This window comes from Rissa tridactyla, chromosome 9, assembly GCF_028500815.1.
Source record: "Rissa tridactyla isolate bRisTri1 chromosome 9, bRisTri1.patW.cur.20221130, whole genome shotgun sequence".
NCBI lineage: Eukaryota > Metazoa > Chordata > Aves > Charadriiformes > Laridae > Rissa > Rissa tridactyla.
The window spans coordinates 45,739,517-45,764,175 of NC_071474.1; the positions used below are offsets into that span (position 1 = coordinate 45,739,517).

Consider the following 24,659-nt stretch of genomic DNA (forward strand, 5'->3'; position numbering starts at 1 on the left):
GAGGTGACAGTGCTGGACGGTGGGGCTGAGGGTCAGGGCCTGTCTGGCAGGCTGTGTTCCCATACCGTGGAGCAGGAGTTTGGGGATGACGTTTTTGGGCGGCTCTGGAGGGGAGTCACACTGGCAGAGCATGACAGCAGTTTGTGAAATACCCAAAGCCGGACGGTACCATTCCCCAGGGGAAGGCAGCCACCGCCGAGCCACCATCGGTGCTGCCAGCAGTGCCTTTCAGAGGAGCGGTGGCTGCCCTTCGCGACGGCAGCTCCTCACCGCTCGGCACGACTCCTCATCCTCCCAAGGACCATCAGCTCTTCTCCTTGCTCTGCAAGCCGGGGCCGGAGCGGGTCTGCTCCCCTCCGCAGCGGACAGTTTACCTTGGGTCAGCTGGTTAAAGCAGCTGGATACACAATCAATTGCTCTCTGGTATTTCCAAACTCGCCTCTTAACCTGCTGAACCGGGGTCTGGCGCGCAACTCCTTGCCACCATGAAAACAATTATTGCAGCCTGTTCCCAAAATCTTAGCGGTAAGATATTTCCAAAGCGTGTTTGAATGGTTTCTGATGCTCTGGCGATGCGAGGAGCTGGTCAGGCAATTAGCGTTTGTTGTCACTATTGTCTATTTGCTTTAGTCTGCTTAGGGGAAAGGGAGGTGTTGGGAGCAATTTGGGGTTAGCAGCACCAGAGGAAAACATACGGTTGCTCAACAGGAATGAAATTTCTGACAGTGCATTCAGTAACGTTACTCCTGCAAGATGCTCCAGAGCGATGCAAATTCCCAATTCCCTTTCGTCTTTCCTTGCTGCCCCGGGACGCGGAGTCCACATTTCTGGGTTTGAAGAGGCTCCTGTCGCCGTGGACGGGGCTGGCAGCCGAGCCCCTGGGAATTCTCCATTTTTTATATCTGCGGTCTGGACATTCATGGAGTGCTTGGGGGGGCGGGGAGGGGGAGCTAGAAAAAGGAACTAAAAAAAGCAACTGTTTGGTAGACACGAGTTTGCTAGGCAGAGCTCTGCATCTTCCTTGGAAAAAAAATGGGGCTTTGGGAAGTTGAGAGTGGCAGGGGCTGTGCAGGCGCTGGGCTTCTGGGGACGCCTCGCTGGGCGTGCGGGGACGGGCAGGAGGGATGGCGTAAAGCACCGCACGCTGCTCGGGGGAGGAGAGGGGAAACAATTCTTCAGTGCTGGTGATGGGTCCAGTGTTTAATTAATTTCAGTTGTCCCAGTCACGGTTTGGATTGAGCCGGGAAGAGTTGAACGTGCACCAGCCACCCAAAGTGGGGTTTGGTGGTTCTCCTGTGACCCAGGGGTCCCTCTGGGGACATAAGGGTCCCCAGCCCAGGGAGCCGTGGGGACAGGTCTGCTCCGGTCTCGCCCTGAGCATCTCTCTATGTGGCCAGCATGCTGATTTTGGGTTGTTTTCCCAAGAAAACAAGGATTTTGTAATACAAGAGGTAGCTTGCTGCGGTCAGTGGTGGCCGTGCCAGGTGGTCTCGGCCACTGTGGACCTTTGGCCAGGAGCAGTGCGCTGGTGGGACCGGTGCCTTGGGCCTGTTTCGGGGAGGAGGGATGGGGCCATGCGTGGAGTTTGGATCCTGGCACCCAGCCCGGGGCGGTTAATGGTTCACCAAGGTTGGCTGGGGGGAAGGGGGTGGCGAGGGGAGTGGAGCAGCCGTGGCTGCTGGACTGTCCCTCGTGGGAGGCAAGGCTCAGTGGGGACAGCCAACCTCGGCCACCCTGGCTTGGACCCTGGCCACTGTCCTTGGCGCCTGCTGGGGGGTGTATGCTGCCCCATGCCTCCCTGCTGCGCCAGCTGAGAAATCCCCGAATTCTCTCTGAGCCTGAACACGCCAAGGAGGGCAGGGGTAAGGTCCTGGCCTTCAGGGACCTTGGCATGGTGCAGGACCTGCTGCTGTGCTCAGCTCTGCTGGTGCACCCATGCTCACGGACATGTTTGGGCTAAGGGGTGCCCAGCCTGCCAGATGCCCCCCGCTTGGAGCAGGGCTGTCCCCAGAGCAGCCTCAAGTTGCCCAGGGCCACCTCCTGGCATGGTCCAGAGCTCTCTGGGGATGAGCATCCTTCACCTCATCCCATCCCTCTTTGCCCAACTGCTTCACCCTTCCCATCCTACCTCCTGCCTTCTCCCCGTATCCCAACCTTGGCAGCCAAGGGTACCACTGGACTGGGATCCCCCGGCTAGTTGGGACAGCATTTGTGCAAGCCATGCTGTTTTGGGCCAGCTGCCATGTCCCTCCCTGCAGGTAGCCGCGCCAGCATCCAGACCGCCCTGCGCACCCTGCTCGCAGCACGCTGGCCCTCGCAGCGGGACGTCCGCTCCTGGCTCCAGCTCCTCTCCGTCCTGCAGTGGGTGCTCAGCTTTCTGCTGCTGGGTGAGTAGGGGGCTGTGGGGGGTCCCGGTGGGGTGGGCACACACCCGCTCACACCCCTCCCCGGCTCCCACAGGAACCGTCAGCCTGCTGATCCTCATCTACCTGGTGTTCACCAGCTTCTGGCCCATCTCGGCGCTCTACCTGGCTTGGATCATCTTCGACTGGGACACGCCGGAGAAAGGTGGGGATGGGCAGAGCCCCCCCTTCCTCCAGCTTTGCAGCAGGATGGGATGTCGGGTCTCATTTTCTCTGGGTCCTTCCTGGCACAGTAAATGGGGAGCACCATGTCCCACCTGTTCTTTCTTCCTTTTCCCCCATCATCATCATGGCGGGAAGAGGGATATGGCAGGTCCACGGGGAGTGTTTCCCGCGGGCCCTGCTGCCATGCGTCATCTGTGGTGCCTCCCCATTTTGCAGGTGGCAGGAGGCTGCCGTGCCTGCGGCGATGGCCTGTGTGGAGGCACTTTCGGGATTATTTCCCCGTGAAGGTACAGTGCAGGGAGCGGGGGTGCCAGGACGGGACATTCCCGCAAGCAGTGGTACCACCCAGAAGGACACACCACCGTTATGTCCCCCCGACACTGTTTTGTCCCCGCAGCTGGTGAAGACACACGACCTGTCCCCCAGCCACAACTACATCATCGGCTCCCACCCCCACGGCATCCTCTGCGTCGGCGCCTTCTGCAACTTCATCACGGGCTCCACGGGCTTCGGGGAGATGTTCCCGGGCATCCGGCCCTTCCTCACCACCCTGGCCGGCAACTTCCGCCTGCCCGTCTTCAGGGAGTACCTGATGAGCGGGGGTGAGCGTCCGCGGGCAGGGGGACTGTCACCCTCGTGGGCCGGTCGTGCTGCCTCGCGCTGAGTGGGTGCCCTGGGGATGCACCCCCTGCCTGCCCCGCTCCTGCCCACCTCTGCCTGCTGCCACATGTGGGCCAGAGCACGGAGGGGGCAATGCCCATGGGCAGGGGGGGTTCTGGGGGGGGGTGTGTGTGTGTCCCCAGTCCCATCTGTGGGACCGATAGCCTCTGTGCTCCCCAGAAGGACGCAGGGCAGGGGTGGTGTCCTGCCCGCACCTTGTCCGAACCTCACCGTGCTTGCACCCTGCCCGCACCCTGCCCGCACCCTGCCCGGGGGGGGACCCCTCCCTCCCCCGTGAGCTCTCCCGCAGCAGGGGGAGCCCTTGCGCCGTCCCTCGCATGGTCGCTCGCATGGTGCCTTGCACATCGTCCTTGCGTGGTTCCTCCGGGCACGGTGCCGTGTGAGGTCCCTCGCAGGGTCCCCGTCCCCCGAGTGGTGTCCCATAGCACCGGTGGTGTCCGTTCTGCCGCAGGCCTGTGCCCGGTGACACGTCGTGCCATCGGGTACCTGCTGTCCAAGAATGGCACTGGCAACGCGGTGGCCATCGTCATCGGCGGCGCGGCCGAGTCGCTCTCCTGCCGTCCCGGTGTCACCACGCTCGTCCTGAAGAAACGCAAGGGCTTCGTCCGCATGGCCCTGCAGCACGGGTGGGTCACAAGCACCGCCACCGTGGGGGTCTGGGGGCTCCGGCACCCCATCACCACCCACTATGTCCCCTCCACAGGGCCTACCTCGTCCCCTCCTTCTCCTTTGGGGAGAATGACCTTTTCCGCCAGGTGGTCTTTGAGGAGGGCAGCTGGATGAGGAGCATCCAGCAGCGCTTCCAGAAGATGATGGGCTTCGCTCCCTGCATCTTCTATGGCCGGGGTCTCACCTCCGTCCACTCCTGGGGCTTCCTCCCCTACGCCAGACCCATCACCACTGTGGGTGAGCATCGCCTGTTGGGGCGGAGGGGACCCCCAGAAGGTGGAGGGGCAGAGGAGGACATCCTGTGATGGGTGGCATTGGAAGGCAATACTTAGCTCATGTCCCTGATGAGCCGAGCATGCCCCCATGCCCACCAGCCTGACCTTCCTCCCCTCTTGGCAGTGGGGGAGCCAGTGATGGTGCCCAAGATCGAGGACCCAAGCTCTGAGACAGTGGACATGTACCATGAGATGTACATCCGCTCCCTGCTCAAGCTCTTCAACGAGAACAAGACCAAGTATGGGCTGTCAGAGACGGACGAGCTGCACATCCTCTGAGCACGGCCGGCGCCGGCGGCCAGATCCTGACTCACAAGGGCAGCCGGCTCTTGCGGGTGGGGATTTCAGCCGGCCCGGCATGGGGGAAACACGGGGGACGGTCCCTGCTCCAGCCCTCTGCTCCTCCAGCCGAAAAACCTGAGCGGGAGGTGGGAGGAAAGGAAGAAGCAAGGGGAGAGGGAGATTGGGAAAGGGTGCCCCTTGAAAGGGGTTCGAAGGGGCTGCAGGTGACACAGCTGGCCCCAAGGACACGGGGATGATGTGGGGGGGCCTGGCGTGAGGCTGGGGTCCAGCGATGGGCACGGTCCCCCCAGGATAACCAGGGCACCATGAGCTGAGGGAGGAGGTGTCATGGGGGGAGGGAATGAGATGGACTCTTCGGGCTGGCATCCCAATAGTGAGAAAGACTGGGCTGGGGAGATATCCCTTTCAGGGTGGGGGGGACACTCCTGGACTTGGGGACCCGTGGAAGTGGCCTCAGCTGGGACCATGGAGCCCTGGGCGAGGGGAGGGCGCTGCCCTGGCCCCAGATGAGCCTTTTCCACCGCCTCTGTACCCAATACAGATTTCCAACCCCCCCAACGCTGCCTGTGTGTGCTGGGGCGGGGGCAGGATCAGCGGCACATGGCCATACTCCCGTACTCCCCGTGTAGGTGGACATGCCACCCACCCGTGTCCCCTCCCTGGCAGTCCCATCTCTGGGGACGGGGATGTGCTTGGCGGGGACCCTTGCACCACTCAGGTGCAACCAAGCAGCTCCAGGCCCACCTGGGGCACATTGGCTATAAGGGAAGGGGAGGTCCTACAGCTGCTCTTACTGGGCTGACTGGGCTTAGGAGGGACATCTGCTTCTCTCTCTGCTTTCAGCTCAGCGGTGAGTTGAGGGGGGTCTCCGGGGGTCCAGTGGGATGGGGATGGGGGGATGGGATGTGGCATCCATGGAGCCCTCTCCCTCCCTGGGTGACCTGGGCAGACCCTGGTGGGATGTGGCTGTGTGTGGCCGGTGCCATGGCTGGGGGGTGACACCCCGATGACGCTATGGGCTTTCCTTCTCCAGGCATGTGCTGGGAGGACTCCTGGGGGGTGATGGAGGGGCAGCCCCCCCCAGGGCTCCCCGTGGCGGGGACAGCCCTGTCCCATCCCTGCCTGGGCTGGCGTGGGAGAGTCGACAGCGCTGATAGCCATCTCTGGTCTGCTTCTCTCTGCGCAGGCACTTGGTCAAACACAAGGGCTGAGTAAACATTTGGAAAGCAAACACCTATAAAGGCAGATTTCCGAGGACTTTCCCATCACCATGGGTGTCACCACTCCAGTCCCTCGCTCCGAACCTGCCCCAGCGCTGAGGCAGCGGGTGGCTTTTCTTTGCTCTCAAATGCTTTCTGGGGCAAGGGTGGGCATCTCGTCCCTCTTCCTTCTGCTACGAGGAGGAAGAGGTCTCAGTGTAGAGAAAAGTGAAGGAGCTTTATTGGGGGATGATGGGCATTAAGTGCCCCATGCCACGTCCCTCCCCACCTGTCTCAAGGTCAACAGTGTGACAGGGGCATCTCAGAGAGCCTCTGCCAGGCACACGGGGCATCCAGCGTTGACGCCATCCCCAGGTTCAGTCCGGTCCCTGCACATTGCTGCCAATCAGACCAGAAGGGCTGTGCATCCCAAGGGAGGGACCAGTGTCCCTTCCCTTTATTGACCTGTCAGCCCCCACACGTCCTCGGAAGCATCCCAGGATGGGGCATGTGCCATCCCAAAGTGGCTTTCTCAGCAGCCTTCCCCTTCCCGCAGGAAGGTGTCTGTCCTGCCCTGAGCAGTACTGGCACCCTCCTCCCTTGGCATCTCGGGGCAGTGCTGGGACAAGTCCCATGGCCACCTATCCTCAGCCTTCAGCAGAGGCAGGTTTGGGGACCTGGGGGTGCCCAGGCACCCACACAGAGCCCAGAGGGGCTGTGACTTGTGGCGACCAGGGATGAGGCTACTGTAACCCCCCATTGTCCCCTTGGCACCTGCCTCTGCTCCGTGCTGTCCCTGTCCCTTGGGTGTCATTGTCAGCATGGCTACCACCTGTGAGGTTGTCCATGGAGGGGGACACCAGGGCCAGGTTGCATGTGGGCACAGGCCGGAGCCGCTGGCCTGGACCCCGGCGCAGCCGCCCCCGGTACTTGTCCCCAACCATGAAGTACAAGATGGGGTCAAGGCAGCTATTGATGCTGGCCAGGGGCCGCGTGATCTTGTAGGTGAAGTTGATGATGTTGAGGGTCCGGCAGTCGGCTTGGAAGTAGCGGGAGGTGTAGTAGAGGGTCCGGGTGATGTGGAAGGGCACAAAGCAGATGGCAAAGACAGTAAGCACAATGATGATCATCCTGATGGAGCGCTTCTTGTAGGAGGGCATTCGGGGGCTGGGGCTGGAGAAGTTGGACTTGCCGAGTCTCTTGGCCATCAGGCAGTAGCACAGGACGATCACCAAGAAGGGGACCCCGAAGAGGAGGGCCATGACGGAGGAACTGTAGTGCACGTAATGGTCGAACTCCTCGGGCCTGGTGGTGTCATGGCACAGGGTGCTGTTGCCCCTGGAGCTGGTGGTGACAAAGATGAGGTTGGGGATGAGGCAGATGGTGACGACAAGCCAGGCGCCCACACAAATGATGCGGGCCTGCTTGGTCTTCACCCACTTCAGGGAGCGGATGGGGTGGCAGATGCCCATGTAACGGTGGACACTGATACACGTCAGGAAGAGGATGCTGCTGTAGAGATTAGCGTAGAAGAGGAAGCGGACGATCTTGCAGAGCCCTTTCCCAAAGGGCCAGTTGTTGCGGTCGGCGTAATAGTAGACCAGCGTAGGGAGGGAGAGGACGTAGAGTGTGTCGGAGACGGCCAAGTTGAACATGTAGGTGGTGGTGGCGTTCCAGGGCCTCATCCTGGAGATGAACATCCACAGGGCCCAGGAGTTGAGGGGCAGACCCACCACAAAGACGATGCTGTAGGAGACGGGCAGCAGGATGAACTTGAACTCCTCGTTGAAGACGCACTTTGCCTCCGACACCGCGGTGGTGTTTTCTCCCGGCCAGGGAGCCGGCGTCGGTGTCCACAGGGCAACTGGGAATGTCCTCACTGAAGTGGCCATGTTTTCCAAGCCAGATCTAGGGGAGCAGTTAATAAAAGCACATTAGTCGTTGATCTCGACCATTGTCAGGCACAAAGCGTGGAAGGGAGCCAAAGATGCCAGATTTTCCCCCCCTCCAGGAGCTCCGGCCACTTTGATGGTTCTCTGGTTTTTCTCAGCTCGCGCGTTCGGGCCTCGCGGGGAGCTGAGGGAGGCTTGACAAATCCTCCCCTTCGCAGCCCCCGCAATGACACCCGTTAATCATCCCTTTGAGCAGCGCGCAGTGACACCAGCGCCGCGTGGAGCCAGGAAGCGTGCCTGAGACAGAGGGCCGCGCCGGCCCCGCCGGCCAGCAGCCCCACGGCGCGCCGAACAATGAGACCTTTATGAGCAACAGCAGCCCCCAGCCGGTGCCAGCGCAGCCTCTTGGAAGCCGGCTCAGCCTAATTGGCACCATCCTGACAATGCTGCTCGTCCCAGAGGGCTCCTTGACAGAAGAAAGGCGGGAGGAGAAGAAAGGCTTGTCTGGGGGAATATTGTGGCCCGGAGAAATCCTTGGGGGGCTGTTAAAGAAGCCTTTGGGAGAGAGCGTCCCTGGACGGCGAGGGGCCTCCAGCTGCTGGGTATTCTCCGTAGGAGAGTGATGATCTAAGCCCTGCGGAGAGGAGCTGCGCCAGAGCCAAGTCCCAGCCCAAGACAGTGCAAGTTCACAAGGCAGGCAGGACGCTTCCCCCCGCGCAGCGTTAGGATCAAAAGCTGGGATCCACGTCCTCCTGGCAAATCAGGCCCCGGGGCTGAGGGACGAGGGCAAACTGTCAGAGAGTTGTGTTCGCCCCTCAGAAGTTCAGAGCCCACTCCTCCAGAGGGAAGAAGGAGCTTCTGCCACCATCGTGGTGTCCAGCAAAGGACCGGTGAAGGCTGCCCACGCCTTGGCCCCTCCATGCCTACCACCACCCCTGGTGAAGCGATTTAAGAGTAGCTGCTTCTGCCAGATGAGGATGGGTGCTCGGATGAGTAACCTGGGAGCAGGAGAATCTACCATGCTGCTGGCAGAAACGAGGGTGCAGCCGAAAGCCATATCTGACAGAGGGAGTGCTGGTGTGTCTCCAATTTCTGTCGGCCCAGAGCTCACCCAGGAGGCGATGGGTGCCAGGACAGAGGAGGACTTGGGGCTCGGGGAGATGATGTGTGTTCCTGGGATGCTGGTGGTGGTGGTACGAGGTGGAAGGCAGTGTCCTCTCAGGCTCCTCCATCCCTTGGCTCCCTCATCATCCCCCTCCTGTTAATCCCTTGCCTTTGCCATGGAGATGATCAGCCTGTGGCCTCCTGTGGCAGGCGCCGTTGGCAGGAATATCCTGTAGGGTGTATCCATGGGGTCATCTGAGCTGCAATCCATCCTCTCCCTCCAAAGCCTCGCCTGGAGAGACATCCCAGTGTTTACAGAGATGATCATAAATGAATCAGCAGGCAGATGGGCAAGCGGGTGGCCACGGGACTGGCCCCTCTGTGTCACACGCACCTTGGCACTCTCTGTTTGAGTTGTGGGCTGAGCCGCAGCTTCAGGCTCACATCGAACACCCTGCAGCTTCCTTCCCGCTGCGGCCAGCGCGGGCAGCCGCCTCCTTTATTACAGGGATGAGTTCAGAGAGCAGCAGGCAGGTCCTGATCAAACATTAACAGTGGGAAGAACTTGTCCTGTTTTCCCAGCACCAGGAGGGAAAAACAACTGGTAGGAAACCCCAATCCTCCAGGCACTGGTGCCAGCGGTGGTCCCGTGGGGCTGGCTGTGCCACTGGGAACACTGTGCTGGTCGTGCTGGTCCCAGCCCAGAGGCTGCGTCTCCCAAAGCTGCGACACTGCCAAGGACACAAGGCACCAGGAGATTTATTTTCCTTTTCTAACCCCTGAGTGCAAGTGAGCGTGAAGCCTTGAGCCTGACCGGACTATAGGTGCTGCAGGGTTCAGTGACCAAAGCCGATACCCATGACATAGGTCAGCAAACAACTAAGATATGAAGAAGCCAGCAAATAAAAAAATAATAATCCGGTGTGAGAAAGGCAGAAGGAAAAAACCTGAGCAGCTGCATGGTACCGGGCTGTTCAGAGGAGAGCGCAGGTACAGGGCTTCTGGCACAGTCAGTGCTCAGCAGCGTGATTTAACCGTTCCTAAGCAAGCTTCCTTTGGGGACAACCACCGAAAAATAAAAATGCAAAAGAAGATGACATTTGGCAAGCTTTATCTCAACAGGTTTCCTGCTTCCTCATCTTAGTCACGATCAAAATCAGTGCTTTAAATTACTGATTCACATCAGTCCACCCTGAGGACACGTCACCGCCAGGCCCGTTCCTACTTCTCGCCGACGTCCCCAGCAAGGCCCTCCGTGGCCATGGCTTCTCCAGCACGGACTTTTTCAAGAAGGGACCAACTGTAGCCACAGTGAGGGCTAAGCCAAGCGTTTGGGCTCACTGCTGGAGCGGAAGATGGAAGGCATTGCAGGAAAGGCCATGGAGCTGGGGAGGTGATTCCCGCTCCTGTCCTGCCCGTTCTGTGGATGCACGAGGGCTGCGATGCTGGGGAATCCCTTGCCCATGGCAAGCACATCCGCCTGGGATGGTTCCTGCAGGCTGGTCCTCGCACGTGCCCTGGGAAGCAGCCAGGGGTCCTGCAAAACACCCATGCATCCATCCGCCAGCGGAAAGGGGCAGGGGGTGGCCACGGGGCCGTGCATCGGGAGGCACGTGCTGCCCTTTGCCGCAGGAACGGGAGCTCTGCCCTGGCTCCCAGCCCCACCGCTGTGCCCAGCCTGAACCCGTCCTTCGGCCCCCGGGCAGCACCGGCCACACCGGGAGCTGATGGCCACCCCCAGCCTGGGGTGGCCCAGCAGCTAGCTGAGGCTGCTGGCCCTGGGGCTTTGGAAATGGCCCTGGGGGCGTTGGAACGGCATCGATGGAATGAATGAGCGGGTCAGTGACAAAGGCAGACTCTGCCCCGGAGCTGAAGTCCTGCTCACTTGGAAGGATGGCACTGGGGGTCGGGGACTGCGGTGTAGTGGGCAGGAGCTTCAGAGAGGGGACGCGAGAGCAGATTTTGGAGGGGAGCGAGCAGCCACCGAGGCACAAGGGGTGAGCCTGGGACTGGTTGCTGCTGGAGCACAGGAAAAACAGGGCTTTTCTTCTCGCCTAAGCTCTCAGAAATTGCAAAACAAGGGGAAATTATGCAAAACATCCTGCAGAAGGACCCTTGTCCCTAATCGCCACGTGGTTTTTGCAGCCAAAGCCCCGGCACAAGGGGAGCGTGACCTAATTTCTTTTCCATCCTTCCCTTCAGCTGCAAGAGCAGCCAAAGCACGATCTGCCTGCGCTGCCTGGGTGCCGGTGCCTCCTCCCCAGGGACACCAGCGGGGTCAGGCGCTTCCCTCGCTGCCCACCACGTCCCCTGCTCCGAGGTGAACCCCTTTCTCGGTGGGGTGGGAGGTGAGGGTTTCCTTTTGCCCTTGGGTGGGCTGTCCCTGTGCCTTCGCCTCCCCAGGGAAGGGCAGGAGCCCACAGCGTGGGGCTAAGCCACAGCAGCCCGAGGGCAACTTTGCCCTGTGAGGAGGCAGAGCTTTGGGGGATGGAGAGGAGGTGGTCACACTGGGAAGGATGAAGGCCCTTGGTGATGGAGGAAGGCAGTGGCGTGTTAGGGAGGAGGATGCACAGAGGGATTTGGGGATGGTGGACGTATAGGAAGAAGTGGCTGACCCCCACCCCACAGCCATCCAGCCCTGGGCGTCCCACCTCCATCCCTTGAGGGGCCAAAGCTGCTCCCCACAGGCCCCCCTGGAGCCCAGCTGGGTTTGCACGGCTGTGGCACGGCCATGGCATGGCCACCCTGGCCGCTGCCCTCCACCAGGCACGGGCTGCCCCGGCTCACCTGTGGTCCTGGGCTGGGGCGGCTCTCAGGAGCGGGGCACCCCCGGGGAGCCCCTGTCCTCCATGGGGCTGGGGGCCATGCTGGCGGTGCTGCGGGCTGTCCTTGGTCGTGCTGCGCCGTCTGTGCCCGCTCCCGCTCTCCCAACGCTGGGAGCAAAGTGCCCGGGAGAGGCAGGGCTGGAGGCGGGCAGAGGCGGGGGCAGGAGCCTGCAGTGTCCCTGCCCGTGTCCCTGCCTGCCCCAGGGGCTGCCTGCGGGGCTTAGCCCCGCTGCCTGCCCATCCTGCCCATCGTCCTCACAGGTTTTGGGCCACCTGCAGCCCCCCCAGCAGCCCCCCAGACAAGGGACTTGTGGGCCTCACCCTCGGGTTGCAGCCCTCTCCCCGTGGGGGCCAAGGACCCTTGGCCGTGGGGACCACAGTCCCTCGCTCATAGGGACCATGGTCCCTCACTTATGGGGACCACGGTCCCTCTACCACGGGGGCCAGAGCCCCTCATCCATGGGGACAGCAGCCCCCTGCCCATGGGGACCACTGCCCCTCACCCACCCCAGGGCAGCCTCCCTGCCCCACTGGGACCGTGCGGGTCCCGGCAGTGCCCCCACCCCGGGGTGCTGCCCTGCTGGCACCCCAGCTCTGCGGGGCAATCCTGGGGACAAAGGTGGCCACTGCCACCTTGAGGCCAGCCTGGGCATAGTGTCCCCAAAACGGGGGCCACTGCGTGTGTCGCAGCAGTTAGGGCCCTGCTGAGTGCTGTGTTTGGGGGGGAGTGCGTCCCCCCACCGAATGCAGAGCTGTGCCTGGTCCAGGGGATTTAACTCCTTTGCGAGCGCCCGGGTGGGCGGAGGGTGGGTGCTGTGCAAACATGTCAGCGTTGTGATGATCGGGGAGCGCCGGGGGGCAAACGGGCGCACCTTGAGATGTGGGAGACCGCGGACGAGAGCGGGGGGCAGTACGGTGGCAGCAAGGGGATGTTTGGCTAGAGAGGGACAGCACAGGGGACTGTGGGTGGCAGGGCTGAGCAGGCAGAGCCGGCGTCTTCGGAGGGGACCCGTGCCACCGCAAGCATCTGCCGAGGACAGAGCCAGCCCAGCCCTGTGCGGGAGCCACACGGGACATCGGCAAGGGCAGCCTCGAGGGTCAGGGTTTGCATGTTCCCGATTAAACAGGGGGAAGGCTGGGGGCAATGCTCCTGGAGCAGCCGAGGCACTGGGAACCAGCGCTCTCCCCCCCAAAGCTTGCCTGGCTCGGCTCGGCACGGCTCGGCATGGCATGGCACGGCACGGCACAGCACACTCCCTCCTTGCTCCTGCACAGAGCCAGGCATCGCACACACGCACCCCCAGTGTCCCTGAGACTTTATTCTGGATGGAGACAGCAAGGGGCATCTCGTAAGGGAATGGAGCTTCAGCCTCAGGAGCGGCTGCTGTAGGAGAAGTCCTCTGGGAACTCTGTCTGACCAGGGCAGAGCCCAGCGAGGAGGGAGCAGCTGCCGAGGCCGAAGGTACGAGGATCCACAGGGCTGGGCTGGCCACAGATACCGCTGTGCCCTTGCAGGCTGCAAGTCAGCTGCCTGAAGAGGCTGAGCCTCGAGGTCCAAAGCACCCAGAGGTCCTCACTTTCCAAGTGGCCTGAACATCTCCCGTGTCCCCCATCCCTCCTTGCTGGTGGGGCTCAGCATGGTCCTTCCATGGCTTTGGGGAGGGAGGACGGAGACAGGCAGCGAGACCTGGAAAGCGTCCATCCCGATGGCCACAGGAACTGCCTGAGACTTTCCAACTGCTTGCTGGTGAGGCCAGACAAGTTGGGAACATGGCCAATAGGTCCAGCCCTGGGTGCCTGCCTGCCCCGTCCTCCTCGGCTGCTCTCTGTCTGCCGCAGGAGCTCCACAGAGGAGAGCACACGTGGGTGCTGGGGTGAGGATTGGTGCTCTAGGTGCTGGGTCCGAGGTCGGGTCTCCGTGGCAGGCTCACCGCGGTGGCCTCACCGAGCTTGCCATGGCCAAGCTGGGGAGGGGTTGGGCTGAGCACCCCACAGCCTCCAGCAGGTCCCGCTCTGTGACACCTCTGTGCACGGGGGAGCAAGGGCAAGGGGAGCCACCGAGAGGGAGCAGGGAGCCTGCATGGCCCTGGGGCATCCATGCAGATGTGGGGACTTGGCATCCTCCTGCCCCTGCCCTGCTGCATCCCTACCCCAAGGCTCACCTCTCCTCCCCCCCGGGGTGTGGGGCTCTGCCAGGGACCCCAGGGCCACAGGAGCTGGCTCGCACAGTGCCCCCCTTTCCAATCTCCAGTGCCTGGGGGTACCTGTAGGAGTCCAAGTGGTTCCAGCCATGTTCCTGCAGCCTTTCCTTGTCCTGCTGCAAGCCAAGGTGACCCAGGCACCTGCCAACGCCACCGGACCACTCCTCCCTGTTGCAGGGCCACTGGGGAAAGAACAAGGACACACACCAGCAGCGTCACACCGGGACCACGACGTCCCCGCCTTCACGTCCTCACCCCGCATGAACCAGGCACATTGCTGCTCCTCCCCTTCCCACTGTATCCCACTGCCTGTGCCGTGGTGGCTTCACCAGGCAGAGCACTGCCACGGGGATGGGACCTCACATCTGCTGGTGGCCCCACAGCCAAAAGCAGGTCCCCCATTCCTTGAGCTCCCCAAATCCCTCAGCTGAGCTCCAGATCCCCACGGAGACCACAGCGGTACCTCTCCTAGGTGGCCGTGCTGGCGAGTATCCGGCGTGCACCTCGGCACCTCCCGGCAGGGCCGTGGGGGCGGCTTCAGGGTGCTGTGGGTCTGGCGCAGCAGGGTCTTCTGGCTGTCCCCTCCGTGTTCAGAGGACGCCCAGTCCAGCTGGCTCAGGCAGGTGGCCATGTGCAGCGCTGTCAGCGAGCAGTCGCCCAGCCCTGGTGTGTCCCTCACCAGGACGGCCGATTTGGGTCTCTTCTGCCAGCCCACACCAGGGGGGCTGCGTGGGTGTCCATGGGACAGCCCCCCTGGCACACAGAGATGCCGGCCGCCCCATCGCTCTTCCTCTGATGGCGAAGGGATTCGTGGCCCAGGGGGGCTCTGGCACTGCTGGCCCCTGGCTGGGCTCTCCATCTGCTTGTCGTGGGCTTCGCTGGCACCGGGGGCTGGCACCCACACATTGGGGACCCCCTCGAAGATGAAGTAGGCTGGGTTGGTGTAGCCAGCGGCTGCCTCCGGAAGGCTGCGGGGCCGGCTCCTGCAAAGCAAGGTGGGCGAGGGCTCAGCATCACCCCACGGTCAGGGGTCATGGAGGCGCAGAGCCTGGCTGGGATACCTGAGGCGCTGCAGGGGTGGCTTGGGGCACGTCGGGGCATCTGCTGCCGGCTCGGCGTCGTCCTCTTCAAAGCTGATCCACTCTGTAAAGGCACCGTGGTTCGATCTCTCCCCACTGGGCACAGCCACGCCGTGCCTGAGTGTGGCCCCAGGGCGAGGGGGCTGTCACACAGCCCCATTACCGTAGAGCCTCTCGCGGGTGCTGCGCCTGTCCTTGGGGACCCGGACCTTCATCCAGCCGCGCATGGAGCCCGTCTCCTCGCCGCGGTGGAAGAGAAAGGTCTCAAACTGCTGGGCCATGCTGCCGATCATCGACTTCATGGCGATGCAGCACTCGCCTGCAGGCACAGCGCACACCTGCGTTACCCCCCTACCACCCCATGCAGCTTGGGGGGCAGGCGAGACCCTCGTATGCAGCAGCACCCTGGAGGCGGGTGGGTGCCAGGGTCCCTCCTGCCAAGCTCTAGCTGCAAAACCTTACACCCAGCAGGCTGTTACCTGTGCCCTGCTGGGGATACGCTTGGCATCCCCCCATGCCACCACAGTGGCCCCCAGGCCACCATCCCGCACGCACCGTAGGACTCGCAGCTCTCCACCCCCTTGATGCTGAGGAGCAGGTGCTGGTCCCCCAGGTACTCCAGGTCCGGCAGGATGGGGTGCAGCTGCACATGGAGAGAGGGGTACTCGGGGGGGCTGCTGCAGGGCAGGGTGGCACTGGGGTGGCTCTGTCCTGGGGGGGACGGTGACAGCCCCCTGGCACCCCTTGGGGTTCAGGGTACAGAGCCAGCGGGACGGATGGGGAAGAGGAAGGAGGAGGATGCTCAAGGGCTGGGGGGGCCAGTGTTTGTCCCCCCCCCTACCCAGTGCATACCATAGGCAGACTCTTTGCGGACCAGGCCAACTTGAGGAAGCCGGGGATGTCGCAGCTCTGGGAGGTGTTCTCCCCACTCCGCTGGGCTTCTGACGGGGGGAGAGAAGGGGACACAGCTCCAGCGGGGGCCAGGTCTCCCCCGCGGCACACCCCCGGCACCCAGGGGCCACCTCACCCTCCAGGCAGTACGAGTGAAACTCGATGTAGCACTTGCTGCGGCTGGCGGTTTTCACGATCACCTCGATGCTCTCCCACTCGATGCAGGCCAGGGGCTCGGGGTCGGATCCGGGGGCTGCAGGCAGGTACCGGCAGGTCGGCGTGCGCCGGCCGAGCACCCGCAGCCAGGGCTTACCCCAAACTGGGCACAGGAGGTGACAGACCCCAACCCCTTACCCTTCTTGGGCACAAACTGCGACGTTACTCCCACCTCGAAGGTGGCAAAGACGGGCGAGTGGTCGCTGGTCACGATGTCATCGGTGCAGCCTGGATGGCGGGAGGGGGCAGCTGGGTGACAGGCCCCGAGCCGTGGGGTCCCAGGCAGTGCTGGCCATGCCGGGCTCCCCCCAGCCCTGGGGTCTCACTCACCATAGGATTTACAGACTACATGGGTCTCTGGGTGTGACTTCCACAGGATGCGGTCACACCAGGAGGGGACATTGATCCTCACCTAAAAATGGAGAAAGCATCTGGCTTCAGTGCCCCCTCGGGTCTGGCTCTCCCCCAGCCCAGAAAAGCACCCCAGCACCCCAAAAAGTGAGCTACCTCCTGGCCAGACCCACACTGGGCGGGGGGAACAAGCTGGCAGAGGCATGGAGGCTGAGCACCAGCGCACAGCTTCCCCCGGCACCATCCCAGCCTGGTGTCCCTGTACCCCGGTGATGTCCTGCGGCTCAGCAGGAGGCTCCAGGAACTCACCCCCGTGGGCTTGAACTTCTGCCACATGTAGCTGTCCCGGGAGCCCCGCTCGTACCGGTATGTGGGCGGGAAGGAGATGTCACCCTCACCTGGGAACCAAGACACGGAGATGGCATGGGGTCCAACGTCCCTGCCTGTCCCCCTAGCTGCAACCAGCTGAGGAGAGTCCCCACGGGGTGTCATGGTCCCCATCCAGGACTCACACCCCAGGCAGCCCTGCAGGGACAGGCTGTGACTGTCCCTGTGCTTGCACGCTCTCAGGACACAGAGCCCAGGCATTTTGCGTGGTGCACATCAAGGTCCCCGAGGATTTCAGCATCCTGGGACAGGGCACCGCAGCGTGCCGGAGGTGGCACAGGGAGCGGGACGCAGGGACAAGCGCAGGGGCAGGCATCCGCCCAGCCACCCCCCTTGGTGGGGGAGCCCTTCCCTCTGCCCCGACACTCACTGAATCGCAGGAACACCTTGTTCTTCTCCCGCTCCAGGTTGAGCTGGTCAACAGCCAGGAGGGTTTCAAACTCCTTCTTGGTTACGTGGGCAAGGATGTCCTGCGCCGGGGGAGGATGGTGTGGTGAGCCCTGGCTCTTCTCACCCCTGCGGCTGCACTGGTGCCATCGCCAGCGTGCCACCATCCCCAGCCGTGGTGCCTGCAGGGTCCCACCTGCACATCCATGTCCAGGCGGTAGTTGAGGTCCCCGAACCAGAAGAGGTGGGTGAAGCGCAGGGTGAGGTCGAAGGCGCTGAGCCGCTTGTCACCCAGAACCAGGGAGCGCAGGATGTCACTGTAGTTCTGGTTACGCCTGCAGAGGGGACAGCAGCACCGCATGAACCTCCCCAGGACACCTCAACCTCATCCTGCCCCTGCCAGGTGGGGACAGGAGGGGGACATGGACAACCCCAGAGCCCCTGGGGCTCCTCCAGCCCCTTGAGACACCTGCCTGCCCAGGGGCAGACCCACCCCCCCACATCCCTCCATCACCTGTGGGTCTTCTCACTGCCAGAGGCCAGGTGGCAGTTGATGAAACCAAAGGAGGTCCCATTGAAGAGGAAGGAGACGCCCACAGCTCCCTTGTTCCCTGCAGGGATGTGCTGGGCACTGAGCTCTGGGGTGGGTCTCGGAGGTCCTGAGATGGCCCCCAGGCTGCCCCCTCGCTCTGGGGCATCCCCTCCACCCCGTCCCCATCCCTACCCAGCGTGTTGGCGATCCCGGTTTTCACGCTGGAGGTGTGGACGTGGCTGATGCGCCGTTCGTGCTCGGGCTTCACCAGCACCACGATCTTGATGCTCCAGAGGCATTGCAGGGCGACCTGCCGGGGGGCGGGGGGTGAGCCTGCCTGCTCCCCCCACATCACCCCATGGCTGAGGGCGGTGGGGACAGAGAAGAAGCAAGGTGAGCCAACCCATCCCTCAAAGGTGGCTCCTGGGGAGGGCACTCCCTGCATGGGGTCCACTGGGCATAGGAGGTTCCCTGGGCTGCGTTTGGGGTGGGAGAGGACCCTGCGTTTGGGGGTAAGAGCCCTGGGGCAACGGCTACTGGTAACCAGCTCCTTGAGACTGCCGAGGAATGGCTTTAGCTTGCCTAGCACAGGGTGCCCCCCCAGACACAGCCGGAGGGGTCCAGGCTGCACCCCGCCATTACCACGCGGTAGTCGATGGCCATCAGGGTCTTCAGAGATGCGCGGAGGAACTCGACCCACTCGCGGTCACCCAGGGAGTTCTCCTGGGTGCCGATAACGTAGATGTCGTGGGGGATGCAGGCGGTGGTCTCGTCCTGCGTGCGCCCCAAGCCCCTTGAGGTCAGCCAGGAGGCAAGGGAGCGGGGTGGTGGGGTGCTGCCTGCGGGCAGGGGACAGCAGGTCACCAGAGGGGACAACACAGGGCTGATTCCAGGCTCCTTGAGCCCCTCTCCGCCCTCACACCCTGCGCATCTCCAGGAGCTGCTGGGGATGGGAAGTATCATGGTCTACCCACCCACATCCCAGACTGGGGCTGGGATTTACTGCTACCACCCAAAACCCTCCCAGTACCCCAGCGTCTCTGTTTCCCTGGCAGCCACCAGGTGAGTGGATCCCGATGGGACGGACAAACCCAGAAGTGGCCAGGTCAGAGTCTTCAGCCTCCTGCTCCCACTGAGGACCAGCTTGGACCTCAGCTTTCCTGGGGCAGCTCCTTCGCCTCCCAAAACCCACCTGGGCTCACAACAAGCTGTGACAGCCTCCCAGGACAACATGGTCCCATCCTAGCCCCTTACCCATGTTCCATGTCCCAACATAGACCGAGATGAGGTCAGGCTCATCCAGGTTGGAGTGCTGGATCTTCATCAGCTGCAGCAGCTGGCAAAAGGCCTCTCGCTTCTGCAGGATGATACGGGTGTCTTAGGGTCCCCAAAGGGGAGCTGGGAGCCACAGCATCCCAGAAGGTGCCAGTGGCAGCTGGATCAGGGGGACATCACCTCCACGCATAGGAACCAGCTTGCAGGGCTGGTCTGAACCCCGAGACCATCCATTTGCTTCATCCCTACGTAACGGCTCTGTATTGCCCCCGGACTCCCAGTGCCGCTTACCCGTGCATTGGGGAAGACAAAGTCTCTGCTCAGGCTCCTCTGCGGCTCCCGGTCATACACCAGCCTCACCTTGCTCTGCACGCTCTGGTATTTGATCAGCTGCAGGACTGAATGCCGGGCATGAGGGGGGTAATAGTGGTACCCACCTCCTGCCGTGGGGGCCAGCAGGCAGAGTGGGATGGGGGCTCAGGGTGCAACCGGGTCTGCAGTCCATCACCCTGGCATCAGGCCTGTGCCAGGGAATCCCACAGCCCTGCGGCACCACGTCGGCAGCCGGCGAGGTGGTCAGCAGCCCCTTACTTTTGTCCTGCGGGATGGTCTCCTCCGGGGACCCGCTGCCCTTCTTGGTGATGGCCACCGTGCCCGACTCCACGTCCACCGTCAGGGCCGCCCGCTGCAGCTTGCCCACCTTCACCTGCAGATGGGGACGCGGTTCCCGGGTTGGGCCCGTGCCTGCCCTGCCCGAGCAGTGACACCAGGGACCCTCTGTGCCCCCCGCCCTCACCTCGAAGCTCTGCACGGCCAGGGGCTTGGCGGTCGGCGGGGGGGCCGCTGCCACGCAGGGCAGCGCCAGGTTGTGTCTCGACACCGTCTCCTGCAGCGACTTCAGCACCTGCCAGAGAGACGGGCACTGGTCTGGGGGGACTGGGCTGACTGGGAGCCCTGGGCACCCTGCGCCAGCCCGTCCTGCCCCAGGGGGCATCCCGGGGCTGTGCCACCCCCCGTAGCTTGCTTTGCTGGAGGGTTTAATTTAGGTGAGGGGTTTGCTGGAGCAGAGTGAGGTTCCCCAGCCCAGGGTGCCAGTGGAACCAGGCAGCGGCTGCCATTCACAGTGGCCATGGTCCCCCTGCACCCAGCTGGGCTTCCCCAGCCTGGTGTCACGGGGAGCTGGTGTGGGGGTGTAGGCACCTTCTTCTCCAGCGAAGAGAGGAGATGGTTGACAGTAGATATCTTGTTGAGGAGCAGCTCAAGGTCTGGATCGCTGGTGAGGAGGCCCTGAGGGGAAGGATGGACATTTTTGGGGGTAATGAGTGGATTCCTCCCGGCAGGTCCGAGCTGCGCTCCGAGACAGGGGGATCCCCGGGGTGTGTCAGGGGATGCAGCTTCTCCCCCTACCACGTCCTGGAGTGGGCACAGAAATGAGTCCCTGCTTGTCCCCAGCCCACAGGGAGCCAGGTGCCCCCTGGCAGCTGCAGGAACCCGGCACACACACCACCCGGGGACCACCAGCAGTGCCACGGGGCGTGCGGCACCTTTGGGTGCCAACAGGCACCAAAATCACTCTGACCCCCTCCCCTGCAGACCAGCTGCCCCTGGCCACATGCAATAAGGCACCTGCAGGCAACTGGGGGCTGTGGTGGCCCGAGAGGGGCTCACCTGCTCCCTGGCCGGGCTGCAAGGGGACGCGGGGGGGTCAAACACCCTGGCCAGTGTCTCCAGTCCCGCCAGCGTGAAGTCAATCTCACTGCAGAGGAGAGGAGCAGGTGAGAGCCAGCACAGGCATCTTCCAAGCCTCGGTGGTGATGTTCGGCCACCACGAAGGGGATGGGAACAAGGTGGGTGGCCCCAGGGGGTGGCCCCCCTGGGCCACTCACCTGTGCAGCGCCCGGCAGGCAGTGACGAGCGCGGTGCTGAGATGGCGCAGCTGCGGGTGCCCATGGCGCAGAGCCTCCAGGTCCAGCTGCAGGTGGTGGTTCAGGTACTCGGCCATGAAGCCCATGAAGTCGCTGGCCGGGCTGCGAGGGCAGGTGGGCATCTTTGGAAAGATCTCCTTCCCCTGGGGCAAGCCACCATCTCCAGAGAGGGGTGGCCGTGCCCACCCCATCGCCTCCGTCACCCTGGGGTGGGCAGGGGCGCGTTACCTGCTGTGGACCTGCTCCTGCAGCCTCTGGTGCAGCTGCTGCGAGATGTGGGTCCGGCCGGCGATGGGAGCGCTGAGCCACGCGCCCGTCCCGGCTCCCCAGGTCGGGACCGCGCTCGCCGTGTGCCCACTGCCTCGGCCGTCCTCCCCGTCTGCGGGCAGGGGACAGCCAGCTCAGTGGGACCCCCTTCCCACTCGCAGCCCCACGCGGCCCCGCCGCCCCCTCGCCAGCTCACCTGAGTCCTCGTCGGCCGCCTGCCTGGCCCGGTGCACGGGGTAGAGCAGGGGCGTCACCAGCCCGTTGTTGGGCTGCTGGTAGGCGCCGATCAGGTCGGGGAGGGTGCGGAAACACTTGGCCTGGATGCCCTGGATGGTCTGGGGAGTCAGAGAGGGCGGGAATGCCATCACGTACCTGCCTCCACCGGCTCCACGTGCAGGGGCAGACCCCCACCAGGCTGCGGACCAGCCTGCCGTGTCGGGCAGGACTGTCTCCCAAAATGTGGTCATGGCGAGCTTTAAGTGCCAGCTGGATGCTGAGCTCACCCCAGCCCCTGGCAGAGCAGCAGAGTGAGGAGAGGAGTGCGGAGACATGTGCCTCGAGCATCAGATGGGGATGCTCCCTAGGGACCCTCAGGATGCTTTTTTTAGGGTGTCAGAAGGAGCTGGGTACCAGGAGAAATGTGAAGTGACACCAAAGAGGGGAAGTGAGGCTAAGCCGGTGGCCAGGACAGACAGCACAGGGACAGATGTTGCAGGGATCGGGGCTGCGTGGCCAGGCTGGGGCAGGGGATGGTGGCAGGAAGGGGACAAGCATTTTGCTGTGCCACCCCCGGTGGGCTGGTGGCAGCCATGGGGCTGTCAGGGAGGCAGCCTTCCCAGGCGGCCCCGTGACGAAGGGGTGGCTGCAAAGCGCTCGCATCCTGTCGTGCCGGGCGTTGCAGGCAGCTCATGCAAAAACCAAACCGCACCGCTCGCTCACAGCACCGGCACGCCGGGGAGGGCAGACACCCCAGCCCCTTCGCACCTGCATCCTGCCCACGTCCCAGCTCGTAGCCGGTGACCCCCCTGGCATGGCGCCTGGTGGCATTAGTCCGGGCAGGGAGTGCACCCCAGCAGCATTCAGCCTCTGGGCATCCGCCGCTGCACCCACCTGGACGGAGAGCAGCCCCTCGTCATCAGGGAGGATGCGGTAGGTGTGGACATGCCGCTGGAACCTGGGAGAGAGCAGATGAGGATCCCCCATCGCGCCCCCCACAACACCGTGGGCACGTGGCAGCGTTGGGGAGTACCTGGCACCCAGCCCTGATGCAAACACCCCCATCCCCTGTGCAGAGAGAGGAACTGAGCTCTCATTTCTGGAAATAAAAGCATCACCCTCGGCTCTGGGTCTGTACCCATTTGCAGGGGAGGGTGCGCCACCTTCAAACAGCACCCTGCCTGCAGCAGCCACGGCACGGCCATGTCCCCGTCAGCGTTCGCTGGAGCACCTCATGCAGCAGTGAGGGTTTTCAGCCAGCTGGAGCCGGGCGCTGTGCTCCCCGTGACTGTGACTACTCCCTCCAAGGCCACCACAGCACCCCTGCCCATGCCATCCCATCTGGCATCAGCCTGACCTCCAACTCGGTGCTGGGACGCTGGCAGAGCCGGGGCGGCTGCCGGCTGAGCCCCCGGCATGCCCCACACCCCCCGCGCCCCTCGGCACCATGTGTTTGCAATTTGTCCCGTGCGCTGGGCCAGGCCAGCCCAGGGAAAAGGGGGGTGGCACCCCGCCAAAGCCGCCGAGGCGCCGCCCCACGCGGTCCCCGCTGCAGACGTGTCGCTGGGCTGCAGGACGGGTGCAGGCAGCAAGGCAGGGTGCAGGCAGCTCCCGCAGCAGCGCTCTCAGGGGCTGCGAGCCTGGTCCCAGGCACAGAGATGGCGAGGTGTGGGGGGGATGCGGCCCCCCAAGTCCCGGCATCTGAGATGTTAACAGCAGGCGTCGCAGTCCGGATGCGGCCGTGTTGGGGGTTGGAGGGAGAGGGGATGTTTGTGTTCGCAGAGGGAGTGCGATGCGAGTCAGCCTCTCCCGCTCCCACGCACGGGGCCGGGATGGCGGGCAGCCCGAAATGGCTCAGCGTGCCCTGGATTTCGGGTTCTCCCTTCAGCAACCCCAGTGCCAGGCAGGGCTGCTGGCCCAGGCTGCCTGCTCCCAAGGACACGGGGTTCTCCACTGGTCTGACCCGGGGATCACTCAAAAACCCCTGTGCTAAAGACCTGGCACCCCGCTCACCCCGCCGGCATCCCTGTAGAAGCCTTTTCAACGAGGTTTTGGCAGCACCAGCCTGAGGGGCAGTACCAGGAATTGCTGTGCCTGAAGCCCGGAGTGGGGAGAGGGACAGAGGGACCCCGGCAAGGGACAAGAGCGAGAAGACATGAGCAGAAGCCAGACAGGTGACTCACAGGAGGCAGAGGGCATACGCCCCCGAGACCGACTCGCTGTCCCGCACCAGGAAGCAGCCGTCCCGCCCGGCCTTGGCCAGCAGCTCCTCCGCCACCACCCGGCTGATGTCCCGGTGGTACCAGCTTGCTGCCGCCATCCTCCAAAGCAGTGGGACACCAGCTGCGCTGTGTCCCCGTCCCAGCCCCGCATTGGGGCTCAGCAGCGGATGCTGGCCATCAGCTGGCCCATGGGGTCGGTTGGGGAAGGTGAAGGTGGGGGCGGCGTGGGGGGACCAGCCCCCTGGTACCCGAACAAGCAGGTGGCTGGAGGTCCCAGAGGGTGATGTGCAGCCACCCAGGTGATGCTCATGGGAACGGGGTGTCCCATGGCAAGGCAGCGTAGCAGGAGCAGGATCGGGGGGGCAGCTGGGGGAGGCTGGGGGTCCAGATGCTCCTCATCACGGGGGGTTCCAGCCTGTGGGGTGCACGGGGGCAGAGAGGGGCAGATCAGCAATCGCACCTTTCCTGCAAGGGGGAATCACCCCATGCTCCCGCCCCAGCCCGGAGGCCACCATCCTGCCCCGGTGCGTGGCAAGGACAGGCCATGCTGGCACCCTGGTGGCACACGGAGGCTCAGACCTTGCCGGACACACTCACCGTCCCTTGCAGATGCGCTGTGGGGCTCCTGTGGGCTCTTGCAGGGTGCTGGGAGCAGTGAGCGGAGCTTTCGGAGTGCAGCCAAGCAGGACCGGAGCTGCGATGCTGCACCGTCCGCCCTGTGCTTCCTTCCACGGGGGCCGCCGGCAGCCCTGCCCGGCACACGCTGCCCGTCGGGGCGGCCGTACGGGCTCAGCACCCACCCCGCTGCCCCCGCTCCCCAGCCCCACCGGCCAGGCCCACCCGCTCGGTGCCCCGTGCCGCTCGCTCGGCACCACGGCAGCCGCCGAGCTCTTCCTCCTTCTCAGCGCTCTGCTCGCCCCACGCCAGGACCAGCCTCCTCGCTCCTCCTCCCACTCCAGCCCCGCTACAGGGGGAAGCCTGCGGCCATGCGGGGCTGAGCACGGCAGGGTGAAGGACAGGGAACTGCTGGAGAGGGGACAGCAAAGGGCTACCAAGATGATGAGGGGACTGGAACATCTCTCTTATGAAGAAAGGCTGAGGGATTTGGGTCCCTTCAGTCTGGAAAAAAGACGGCTGAGGGGGGATCTTATCAACGCTTATAAATACTTCAAGG

General features: G+C 63.6%; 3 protein-coding genes across 5 annotated transcripts; 1 reads left to right on the forward strand and 2 right to left on the reverse strand.

Annotated features, from left to right (window-relative positions):
- Positions 1-191: 191 nt before the first annotated feature.
- LOC128915212 (diacylglycerol O-acyltransferase 2-like) lies at positions 192-5,268 on the forward strand. The gene is made up of 8 exons (XM_054215291.1): positions 192-525; positions 2,259-2,387; positions 2,461-2,568; positions 2,805-2,875; positions 2,986-3,190; positions 3,721-3,895; positions 3,973-4,175; positions 4,338-5,268. Exons 1-8 carry the CDS (start codon positions 486-488, stop codon positions 4,490-4,492), a joined length of 1,086 nt encoding a protein of 361 aa, XP_054071266.1. The 5' UTR covers positions 192-485; the 3' UTR covers positions 4,493-5,268.
- Positions 5,058-11,656, reverse strand: P2RY4 (pyrimidinergic receptor P2Y4). Of its 2 annotated transcripts, none has more exons than XM_054215289.1 (2): positions 11,499-11,656; positions 5,058-7,623 (listed from the first exon to the last, which is right to left on the reverse strand). In XM_054215289.1, the coding sequence occupies exon 2, from the start codon at positions 7,605-7,607 to the stop codon at positions 6,459-6,461; it is 1,149 nt and encodes a 382-aa protein (XP_054071264.1). In that variant the 5' UTR covers positions 7,608-7,623; positions 11,499-11,656; the 3' UTR covers positions 5,058-6,458. The 2 variants fall into 2 exon arrangements, with proteins under 2 accessions (XP_054071264.1, XP_054071263.1); XM_054215288.1 differs by having other exon boundaries at positions 5,058-10,248.
- Positions 11,657-12,965: 1,309 nt separating this feature from the next.
- On the reverse strand, positions 12,966-24,292 carry LOC128915185 (phosphatidylinositol 3,4,5-trisphosphate 5-phosphatase 2-like). 2 transcript variants are annotated; one of them, XM_054215223.1, is made up of 28 exons: positions 24,083-24,292; positions 23,447-23,900; positions 22,158-22,221; positions 21,244-21,382; positions 21,009-21,159; positions 20,742-20,882; positions 20,524-20,611; positions 20,056-20,142; positions 19,652-19,759; positions 19,447-19,561; positions 19,147-19,253; positions 18,835-18,937; positions 18,223-18,419; positions 17,773-17,890; positions 17,563-17,659; positions 17,245-17,383; positions 17,032-17,131; positions 16,584-16,672; positions 16,254-16,335; positions 16,062-16,151; positions 15,844-15,960; positions 15,669-15,757; positions 15,372-15,459; positions 14,980-15,135; positions 14,799-14,880; positions 14,201-14,720; positions 13,699-13,919; positions 12,966-13,500 (listed from the first exon to the last, which is right to left on the reverse strand). In XM_054215223.1, the coding sequence occupies exons 2-28, from the start codon at positions 23,581-23,583 to the stop codon at positions 13,464-13,466; spliced, it is 3,462 nt and encodes a 1,153-aa protein (XP_054071198.1). In that variant the 5' UTR covers positions 23,584-23,900; positions 24,083-24,292; the 3' UTR covers positions 12,966-13,463. The 2 variants fall into 2 exon arrangements, with proteins under 2 accessions (XP_054071198.1, XP_054071196.1); XM_054215221.1 differs by having other exon boundaries at positions 20,482-20,611.
- Positions 24,293-24,659: the final 367 nt, after the last annotated feature.

Excerpts from the sequence above, each read along its gene's own strand:
- LOC128915212 (XM_054215291.1), top strand. The coding sequence starts at position 486 with ATGAAAACAATTATTGCAGCCTGTTCCCAAAATCTTAGCG. Across the intron at positions 2,569-2,804 it reads CTGGGACACGCCGGAGAAAG|GTGGCAGGAGGCTGCCGTGC; the intron begins GTGGGGATGGGC and ends CCCATTTTGCAG. Across the intron at positions 3,896-3,972 it reads CGCATGGCCCTGCAGCACGG|GGCCTACCTCGTCCCCTCCT; the intron begins GTGGGTCACAAG and ends TCCCCTCCACAG.
- P2RY4 (XM_054215289.1), bottom strand. The coding sequence starts at position 7,607 with ATGGCCACTTCAGTGAGGACATTCCCAGTTGCCCTGTGGACACCGACG.
- LOC128915185 (XM_054215221.1), bottom strand. The coding sequence starts at position 23,583 with ATGGCGGCAGCAAGCTGGTACCACCGGGACATCAGCCGGGTGGTGGCG. Across the intron at positions 17,891-18,222 it reads TGGCCATCGACTACCGCGTG|GTCGCCCTGCAATGCCTCTG; the intron begins GTAATGGCGGGG and ends GCCCCCCGGCAG. Across the intron at positions 13,501-13,698 it reads CACCCCGGGGGGGAGGAGAG|CTTGGCCATGGCAAGCTCGG; the intron begins GTGAGCCTTGGG and ends ACCCCTCCCCAG.